Source organism: Maylandia zebra, linkage group LG1 (genome assembly GCF_041146795.1).
Source record: "Maylandia zebra isolate NMK-2024a linkage group LG1, Mzebra_GT3a, whole genome shotgun sequence".
Classification (NCBI taxonomy): Eukaryota; Metazoa; Chordata; class Actinopteri; order Cichliformes; family Cichlidae; genus Maylandia; species Maylandia zebra.
In genome coordinates, this window is record NC_135167.1 from 43,732,428 (window position 1) to 43,743,672 (window position 11,245).

The 11,245-nt window shown below is 39.7% G+C and overlaps 1 protein-coding gene across 2 annotated transcripts in view; it reads left to right on the top strand.

Annotated features, from left to right (window-relative positions):
• stard5 (StAR related lipid transfer domain containing 5) overlaps nt 1–11,245 on the top strand; it is an 18,139-nt gene continuing 6,894 nt past the window's right edge. The window contains exons 1-5 of one of the 2 annotated variants that reach the window (XM_004568675.4): nt 1–460; nt 3,154–3,203; nt 4,880–5,012; nt 8,291–8,408; nt 11,071–11,164. In XM_004568675.4, coding sequence (XP_004568732.1) covers nt 371–460; nt 3,154–3,203; nt 4,880–5,012; nt 8,291–8,408; nt 11,071–11,164 — 485 coding nt within the window. In that variant the 5' untranslated portion in view covers nt 1–370. The other variant, XM_076887127.1, reaches the window with a different exon arrangement.

The following is an 11,245-nucleotide window of genomic DNA, read 5'->3' on the forward strand; positions in this document are numbered from 1 at the left end:
GATATCTCAGTAACTGATTCCGGTGCTTTGTTTGTACTTTGGGGAAATTAATTGTGCAAAATTACAATTTTGATGCTTTGAATCAGGCAGGGACAAAAGTCACACCACCCTAAGCCAATGGAAGATAGTTGCTCCGCGATGCGGCCGCTGCGCAGCTCGTCTCATTCATTCTGGCTAACGCTAGCTTTGTAGCGGTGGTCCACACTAACCTGACCAGGGTTTGCGTTTCTAGCCTTCGTTAGGTACTTTTAGCCGCTGGACCTGACTTGTATTGTTAAGATCCAGCGTGACTTCAGTTTTGTGTTTCCCGTCAGCTATTTAATCAGTCTCGTTTGGATTAGGTGAGCAACATTAATTGTTATTCCCAAAAATGGATTTTGAACATAAAGCGAAAGCAGTGGCCGACTGCTTGATGAGCTACAGGAAGGATGAGTCTGGATGGAAAGTCTGCAAGAAATCGGTAAATGTTTCTTACATCCTCATATGAGCTCAACACTATTTCCCTACGTTTTCCAGATACATGCTGTTCTCTGGTCTAGTGGGTTAACTGACGTGGCCCGCGTCGGTAGTTCAAAGTTCACAAACGTTAGTTTGGGATTTCTAACTTGAAAGCTTCGCTAATAACATTTTGCATCCCACTCATTCACCACAGAGAAGTAAAACGTGTGTTTTACTACATATTGGTGGTTTATACATATTGGTGGTTTGTCAGTACCGGAGTCCGGACTTTCCGTACTCGTACAGGTCAGCTGTTCACACAGGTAGGTTTATAGTATGGAAGCGTTCCTACTGCAGCTCTCCTCTGGATAAATCTGTACTGAGTCCCAATCCTCTGAACCCTTTGCACAGTACTCTGTGAATTTTATTTCTTATATCGATTCTCCTTCAGCCTCATTTATCTGAATTGCCTCGCTGTTCTCAGAGACGCAATTTAGTTTGCATTGAATTTTTGAGTCTCTAATTCACATTCTCCCGTCACAATGCTGGTTTTCACTGAAGTGAACTACCTGCATCTCTGTACAGAAGTTACAGTGCATTGTTAGATCATCCTGCAATTGCGACATGACAGTAATTTGCCTCACATAGTAAATCTGTCCCATATCTATAAAATGAGATCAATCTTATTTTCTCATATTTTTCTTTTGTCATTTAGTGGAACTTCTTTCCTCCTCCCTGCTAAGAGTTTCTGTAACTGCAGTAAAATCCCCTCCATCCATCACTGATCCCAGCTGACTTGTACTGAAGTAAAAAATAAATCCTAAGACTAAAACTACATTAAAGTGCGTTACCAATGAACACTGATTATACAGAACGTTAAGCACATTTTTATCAGTGAATGTAAATCATAATCTTCAGCTGATGGAGAAACAACTCAACAAGCAGTTTTTATTCCACCAACGTGATGTTCAGAGTTCAGCTGTGACTTTAACAAACTGTTGTTAAAAACTCTAAATATATCAGGAATTTATGCTATGACTTCCGTGATCTGAGCAATTGTTTATTATGTCTGTTGCAATGAATTATGGGACACTGTTCTCTCCCACCTTTTCATAAAGGATGGTCCAGTGTACCCTCTGCTAATGGAAGCATTGAAACTCCTTTCTTTATTATTTGGAGAATTGGAACAGCTCTTGTTAAGGCTGCCACACAGATACTTCCAGGTCACATCTCTCAGTTAGGAGCCTGCCGAATCAAAATGAATTCTGTTTTCTGGCAGGCGGTGACATTCTACTTTATTTAACAAAAATTCAAAAGAAAAAAACAGGAATACAGAGGAAGTCCAGATGTCATGGTTTCCTAGTAGCAGGCGATTCATGCACATCCATTTAAGGTTTTGTAAGTGAGTTGTTACTTCTATTTTTAGACATTTGTATAAAAGTTAAAAATTGAGGTTAAATGATCACAATTCAGGTTTGGATTTACACATCTGTCAAATTGCTTTGTATTTGTATGTGGATTGGAATTTGTGAGTCCTCAAAAGTTAGACAGAAATCACTGTACACTGTACAGTACATGACTATAGGTCAGGAGCAGGTCATCTGTTAATCGAAAGCTTGGCAGTTCGATACCTGGCTGCTCCAAGGTGCATGCCAAATATCCTTGGACAAGATGCTAACCCCAAATTCTCTGATGCACATCGATGTGTGAATGTGCGTGAATGGTAGATAGAAAGTTGTTAAATATAGAAAAAAAGAGAAAACATGCTACATAAGAACCAGTCCATTTATCATGCGTAAATCTTACATGTATGCATTTGTAACACTGAGGTAAATCTCTCTGCTAGGAGAGACCTGGCAGATTGCTAGCAGTCTCTGGTGGGTAAGTCTACTGGTAGAAATTCATCATCATCTGCAGGGTTTATTTAAGCTGATGCTAGCTGAGAGCAGAAAACGTTTAACTTAGTGATGAATTCAGATGACAAACTTCATCATTAGTTATTAAGCTGATATCAGTGTTAGCCTGCTGTTATCCAAGAAGAGTAGGATCAACATCAAAGTGTTCCACACTACCTGGTTTATCCATATTCAAATATACAGAGATTCGTTTGCATATACCTAGTTCAGAGGATGAGCCACAGGGATATTCAACCGTAGTGTTCCCCCATCTGCAGCTACGCGCTGACTGAAGAACATTAACCTTTAGAGGTTAATGTATTTGTGGGGTTTGTGTTTTCTAATAGAGGGTTGAGGAACTGGTCTGTTTATTTAGAAAATGAAACGGGAACAGAGTGGAAGCCCAGATGTCACAGTTTTCCTATGGGACTTGAACATAACATACATTTGTGGATCTCATGTATTTTAGACACATGTATGCACAAGAAGCTTTTAAAAAGAAAAATGATTCGATTTGTGCAACTCCAATTAAAAAAGTTGCACACAGATGATCGCTGTTTATTTTAAATGTGTGCATCAAGTTTGGATGGACACATTTGTAAAATTGTTTTTTTTTGTATGTGAATTGAAGCACACATTTGTGTGTACCCAAAGGTCACACACAAATCACTGTGCACATTTGTAAATCTTACACACTTGTGTGTCATATACATGTGTAACTCTTTTCATGCAAATTTCTCTGCATAGGTTTTCAACAGACCTGACACGGTCCAGTATAACCAAATGCTGTTCACAGTTATTGTTCCGTTTTCTTTGGCAGAACGATGTCATTGTGTCGTGGCGACCCTCGTCTGAGTTCCCGGGGAATCTGTGAGGAATCTGTCCTTTTTTCACTTCTTTTGCACTATTGGTTTCCTGAAGTATTAAGCACGCATCAAATATACAGATTAGTGCTTTTCTGGAGAAAACATTGCTGTGCAGGTGCAAGAATAAAAACAGACATAAGGATAATAGTGACTTCTTAAACATGTCAAAGCAGAAATGCCTCAGAAAAACGTTTGTGCTTGTTGGGGTTCCTGGAATATTGGTTTTTTGCACTTCTGTTCATCAGTAATTGTAATCATACATTTATCTGTGGAGGATTTTATTCAACTTCTAGTTTAACTCAGATAAAAAAAATAGAGTAGTGTGTGTTCTTGACTTTAAAGTGCAGGTATCAAGGGGAATCTACCAGTTCATGGTGGAAATTCCCTTTTCAGTGCAGCTGGCCAAACGATAAGGAACCCATTTACTGGTTAAGAGACACAGATAGTGGACAGCATATACTCAGTTTCTTAAGATAAAACTAACTCCTTGTTACTGCCAGGGGCAGCACAAAAGTGACCCTCTGGGACTGATTTTTAGTTTTAGTGTTCTTATTTTCCACCAAGTTATCAGTTATGTTACTAGTTAGCTAACAGAAACCAGTGCAAGTCTGTTGACTGCAACCAGCCAACAAACCCAATGATGTCACATTCTGTTCTGCCACAAGATGGCGTTAAGTGATTCAAGTTTTTAAAGCACGTTTATTTCTTAAGTCCAGCTACATAGACAAGTTTTACATCTGTGTCTGTTTTTGAGGGCAGAGCTAGGACCTGGCGTGCACATATGTGGACATCACAGTTTGGGTTGTCTAGGCCAAAATACAAAGTTTTGCTCTGGGGCCTGATATCCACGCACGAGGACATAAAACTACCACTGTTCTTTTGAAATTTAAAGCGAATGTCCTCATATGTGGATCTCATCTTTCTCAGAAACAAATATTAAAAAAAGCCAAAACATCTAATTCTTTGTTTTTACATTCATCAGGTCCCAAAGAGAAATGAAAAACGAAATGAAAGAGTTTGGGTCTTAGGAGCTTAAATATGTGTAGAATATAAATTATTTCATTACACTGGCCTCATAATGAAAGCTTGTAAAGTTACAGCAGATCATTATTACTTATCCTAATGTCTGATGACGATATGAACCTAAAAATTGGCATATAGCTGAACTGCATTGCATAAATCAGAGTGTATTATTATGCTGAGTTCTTTTATTCGTGTAGCACAAGTGTACAACAACAGTTGTTTCAATGTTCTTTACAACATAAAGTAAAGACCCTACAAAATGATCCAATAATCCTCTTTAAGCCAGAAACTGGTTACAGTGGGAGGAAAAACTGCACTCAGGAAAGACACTGAGGGTAAAAATGGGCTGCTCTCTAATTAGATATCTTTTTTTTAAATTGATCATTTCATAGCTCCTATTTAAAGGAATCAGTTTGGAGCCATTGCAGTTTTCAGAAAAGCTAGTGAGTCCACTTTACATACTTAAATGCAGAGCTTTAATAATGCTCAGTGCATCACCTGCATGCGAATGTTTTTGCAAGTGGCATTTCTAACAGAATGTTTTGCTTCTGTTATCTGTGTGCGTAGGTCAAATTGTTTTCTTATACAACAGTGTGGTAGTCCTGCCTTCATAATCTTCTCTCCTCACTATGTGCCATTATCTGATTACACTGGCAGTTATAAGGGTGACGGGATTGTCAACGGCACTCCTGAAAAAGTGTGGGAATGTCTTAAACCGGTGCCCAATGGACTCAGAGTCAAATGGGACAACAATGTCAAAAGGTTTGAGGTTCTGGAACAAATTACAGAGGTGTGTTATTTTTTGTCTCCTTTCTGTTCAAACAATGTTTTGTGATTATTTTCATTATTATTATTTATTTAACCATAGAGTTTTCATGTACACTGGGGGAAATACTTATTTGATCCCAAGCTGAAGTTTGCACAAAAACAAATGTTTTTTGTTTTTTTTTTTCAATTTACAGTAGTTTTCTTTAATAACAAGAGACTGAATATCAACCAAAAATCCAGAAAAACACATCGCATAAAGGTTATAAATTGATTTGCATGCCTTTGAATTTCACTGAGATAAGTATTTGATCAATCAGAATTCAGTCTCCCACAGATTAGTCATCCAACAACATACTACTGATCTCAACGTGTTGATGAAATGAGATCAATGAAAATGACACCTGTTGGTGCAAATATTTGGAAATGGAAGAAATATAAAATGACAACAAGTCTCTCTTAGTCAGGAGTCCATGCAAGATCTTGCCTCATGGGTAAATCATGAGAAAGGTGCTGGACCAGTTCACAGCTACATGGGAGAAACTTGTTAATGATTAAGACAGATTAGGGGACCATGACATCAAGAACAGCATTGTTCGCATTATGCTTTGGGACTGTTTTTCTGCTAAGGGTACAGGACAGTTTGACTGTATTGAGGGGCCAATGGACAGGTCTGTGTACCATAAAATGAGTCATCCAGAATGACGGTGATCCAAAACATACTGCAATGGCAATAAAGGAGCGACTTAACACAAAACGCACTTGGTCATAGATTGGCTCAGCCAGTCTCCAGACCCGTTTTCATATAGAAAGTCTGGAACGAGTTGAAACTTCAAATTTAGAGAGTTTCTAGAGGAGTGGGCCAAAGCCCGTCCTGAGATGCATGCAAACCTGGCAACCAGGTTTCACTACAAAGTCGTGTTTGCTTGGATCAAATACTTTTTCCCCTCAATAACAAGCAGATCAGTTTCCAACTTTTATGTAATGTGTTGTTTCTCTGCATTTCTGAGTAACTATTCTGTCTCTCTCTTCATTAAAATGAAACCACCAGAAAAATTAGGAACTGTTCATTTCTTTGTGAATAAACTTATAAATGCAGTTGGGATCAAATCATTTTTTGCCCCACTGTAGTTTTCCCCTCACATTCTTTAAAGTTCCATCAAGTCATTCAATTTTTAATTTTATTTAAAGCTGCATCAGTTTTTTGTGTTTTGTTTTGTTTTTGCTTTCCTCAAAACTATTTGGAAATCTTATATTAACCAGCATCTATTAATAAGTAGTATGAATGAAAGCACTTCTCACATCTCTTGCCATGGTTACGTGTTTGTCTGTTAATGAAAACTGATAAATTGGACCAATTAGGAAAAGTCACTTACTTTATTTTAAAATGAAATTCTTGCCTGGTGCAGTTTTAAGTGCTTATGCGCTTCACTTGTTCCACATTTGCTCACATTACAGCCGCACTCCACAATGGGTTAAATGTATTTTTCACCTCAGAGTTCTACACACAACACCCCATAATGATGAAATGTAAAAGAAAATAAAATAAAAATGTTGGCTTGAAATTCTTGCAAGTTTATTAAAAATAGAAAAACAAAAGTAACTTAACAGTCTTTGCCGTGACAGGTACAACTGAGCTCGGGTGCATCCTGTTCCCACTGATCATTTTTTAGATCTCCACCTGTGACATGTTCAGTTAATTGGACGTGATTTGGAAACGAACACATCTATCTAAGATCCTCTGGCAGTCTATGTCAGAGCACAAACCGAGTCATAAAATCCAAGGAATTGTCTGTAGACCTTCAAGACAGGATTGTATGAAGGCACAGATCTGGAGAAGCGTACAGGAAGAAATCTGCAGCATTGAAAGTCCCAGTGAGCACAGTGATCTTCATCATCTGTACATGGAAGAACTTTGGGACCACCAGTTATCTTCCTAGAGCAATCTGATCCTTAGTCAAGGAGGTGACAGTCCACTCACTCTCCAGCATTGCTATGTGGAGAGAGAATGAAAGCCACTTGTTTGTAAAAGGCATATGACAGCTGGAGTTTGCCAAAAGGCACCTGAAAGACTCGGATTAGAGAAACAAGATTCTCTGATACGATGAAACAAAGATTTAACTCTTTGGTCTGAATGCTAAATGTCATATCTGGAGGAAACATGGCACGCTCATCACCTGGTCAACCGTCAAGAGACAGGTGGGACTGAAAGATATTGAAGTGCTCCTGGTTTACCTCTCATTACATCTGAGAGAGGGTAAAAGTGCTTAATGTCTACAGGTGATACAGAGTTTATCTGTGTGTCAGTTTGCTATTAGTGAATCATCTTTCATTTTAGTCAAAAATTACAGAATCAAACACAGAATCCAAAGGTGTATGTGATTTTACTCATAGTTAACTGCTTCTTACAGGTTGCTCTATTCGGGGCCTACTTTTCCAGACCACTGTATCCTAATCCAGTTGGTTACCAGGTGCACGGATTTAGAGGAGAGCTACTGATAACTGGTGTGACTGAGAGGAATGCTTGAGCATAGGAACACTGGCAAATGTTCATGTTGGGTCTGTGTTTCCACAAGTCCCGCTAATTCTAGAGACTTATTCATCATGAAGAAAACAAGACAGTCGATCGATCGATTATTTGCACAAGGGAGGCCTCGTCTGTGTCCACCACGAAAGTGACCCCCAGATCTGACCACCTCCTGCTACCTTTTATTGGGAGACAGTTCACACAAAACACGTCAGAACAAAGCCACGCCCCCTTGGTTCTAAGACAAAGCATTTTATGTATATGTGTGGACTTGTGTAAGAGTGTGTGTGTGTGTGCGTGAGACCTCCTGCTGACCAAAGGGTCGTAAACCCAGGAAGTTTACATCAAAAGAAACAGATCTTTCAGATAGGATGTATCTACAATAAAACCTCCCCCAGCACAGAGTGGTTGGAGAGGTGGCCAGGATCAAAGCTTTGATCCTACTGCTTGAACTAAGACTGTACAAATTTAAGAAACACAATGGCAACATTCAACAATTAGACTTAACATCTCAGATGGAGCAGGGTTGGCAAACAGAGGGTTGAGTAAATTTGCAATAATTTCAAGCAAACTTTTTGACTTTGTCATTATAGGATGTTGTGTGTGGAGGTTAGGGGTAAAAAATACTTTAATTCATTTTGGAATAAGGTTGAACCATGATAAACATGATAAACACTGCGAATACTTTCTGGATGAACTGATATCAAAATGTGGATCATATTTGTTCTTTGTTAAGCTTTATTGAGTACGTCCCCTTGTCGTCCACTCTTGTGCAGGACATCTCGATCTGCCGAACAGTCACGCCCTCTGCAGCTATGGGCATCATAGCACCACGAGACTTTGTAGATGTTATTTTAATTAAGCAATACGAAGATGGCAGCATTTCTTCAAATGGTGCGTAATGACTCAATGTTTGTCTCTCACTCTTCTTGTACTTCTGTCTTTTTTTACTCTCTAAGGTTGATTGTGATGCGCACTTAAGCACCGTTTTTACTTCCATGGCTCTTTGAGATGTTATGATGATTGGGATAAATCGTGGGAGAAATAATTATCTGATCGCCTGTAAACTTGCACAGAAACGAACAGCGTTGGCTGCTTCAGCACCGTGCTGACCCAATCATGTGGTTAGAGTCAGAGCCAAGTCAGGTTAGTTTGAGGCACACAGTTTACGGTGCCACTCAACATGTCGTCCACCTCTCAGTTTTTGTAAGCTGGGTTGAAGAAACGAGTGATTGATCTTGAAGGGTTTTTTGCACCATTTTAGTTACATTTTAGCAAAGAAGCTCAGAGACGTACAGATACACAGATGGAGGCCCGAGCCTCGGCCATAACAACATATCAAAGCTTATGTGGTGATACTGTCTGAGTAGCGACACTTATGGTTATACCTATATTGTTATATACCGCAGCAGCTTTCTGCAGCGTAATGGTGGGTATAAATACAAGTGTCTGTGAAATGAGGTTTCGGCAGAGGGCAACACGACCATTACAGCGAGTATACTGTGGCCTTTAAGGTGCCCATATACCCTCTGCAGTGGTTGCTTCGCTCGCCGCCCCACAGTCATCACACAGATGCAGTCATTTATACCCGCCGATAAGGCACAAGAAGACGCTGCAGTTTTCTCCTAAATGATAGGTATCGCCACTCAGATAATATTGCATCATACTTGCTGATAAAGTCGAGAAGAAGTCAAAACCAGAAGCCAGGACTTTGTCAAGTGGTTGCTTTTTGCAAAGTTCCTTCCACAAACTCAAATTTGTAAATGGTTGCAACATCTTCCTCTGTGTGTCAGTGTATCTCTGAAAACGGTGGTTAAAAAAACCTGCATGATCGTACACTTCTCTTCAACGCACCAGGCTGCAAAAAAATAAATAAATAAATGGTGCAAGACCGGCCAACGTGCCACAAAAATGATGTCTTGCAACGCAGGATGTGATGTGAAAATCGCCATGTGACACAAGCAACACGGTGAGCATAAAACAGCCTTAGGAGGAGCAGCCAGGAGCAGTGTGTGTGCCGTTTGGGCTGCTGCAGCCGTATACACCAGTACGCTCGTAAAGTGAGAGCAGTACGACAGCACTCTGACAGACAGCCCAAGTTCTAAAGACGACGACACTTGGTGATGTAAAGATGTATGACAAAGAAGCAGAGTGGTATACGCAAAGACAACTAACTTTATGAATCATTTTTTATTATTTTAAGCAGTGCTGTCCATGTGCAATGCACAGTTGACTTTTACCTGCACAATGCAGCGCATGAACAGTCTGGGACACTTTCTCCCTGACAGTGATATCACAAATGTCGACTTTATTGTAAAAGACATGATAACAGTGGAGTTGAAAATACTGGCTGTAACTGGATGATTAAAGCAGCTGACCTACTCCCTGGCCATAAAGTCAATTCAGTTTTTGTCGTGAATCGCTGTGTGGCAGGCAGGAGATTGGACCAAATGCAGGACTCACGGACATTGAAGGAGAGAACTGAAGAAGGCAGCTTTATTTTGGCTGTAAAACTCTTCATACAGAAAACAACCTGAAAACAGGGAACTAGAAATACCAACGTAAATATATACACTAAGACACTGGAAACCAGAGCTAGAAACTACAAGGAGCACAGAAGGAAAAACAGCATATTGAGGGTACGACGCGACAACGAGCAGGCGAAGACAGAGGACTAAAATGCACAACAGAGAAATCAGGGAATGGGAGACTGGAGGGAAACACAGCTGGAAATAATCAGGCAGACGAGACGGGGACAGAAGCTGAGCACAGAACAGAACTATCAAAAAACAGGAAGCACATGACAGGGACAGCGATGGGGTTATATGGTGCTACAAGGTCATTAAGATAAGATGGGGCCTGATTATTTAAGACCTTGTATGTGAGGAGCAGGATTTTGAATTCTGGATTTAACAGGAAGCCAAAACAGGAGAAATCTGCTCTCTCTTTCTAGTCCCTGTCAGGACTCTTGCTGCAGCATTTTGGATCAGCTGAAGGCTTTTCAGGGAGTTTTTTGGACTTCCTGATAATAATGAATTACAGTCGTCCAGCCTGGAAGTAATAAATGCATGAACTAGTTTTTCAGCGTCACTCTGAGACAGGATATTTCTAATTTTAGAGATGTTGCACAAATGGAAGAAAGCAGTCTTACATATTTGTTTAATATGTGCGTTGAAGGACATGTCCTGGTCAAAAACAGACATAATAAATAAATGAATAGGACATTCGTCAGAGAAAGGTATAGAAGAAAATAACTGAGGTAAAATCACTATATTATCAGAAGCATTTGCCTGTTCTGAAGACGCCATCAGTTTCAGTGATCAGTGGAGCGTTAGGAACTACAATGCAACAAACTGATGCAAAATATGCTGGTTACTGTTCATATGCGTGAGACATGCAATAGCATTTTTATTGTGATGAGGTTAAAGTGCACGTTTACATTGTTACAATCTAATATTCTCAAAAACGTTATGAATCTTTGATTTATTCTCACATGGACCGGTATAAATAGACTCATATGGTTATGTGCTTGTATCTTTTGTGTGATATCAAAAAGCTACCAATACAATTCACCCGAGCTGCGCTCCCCAGTCTGGCTACGTGAGAGGATTCAACCATCCCTGTGGTTGCATCTGTGTCCCCGTCTCAGGGTGAGTAACTAAACAATGCATTTCATTTGTGTGTGTTTGTGTGTGTGTTAAAAGTTTCTCTCTTTTTCCCCCTTGTTTTTT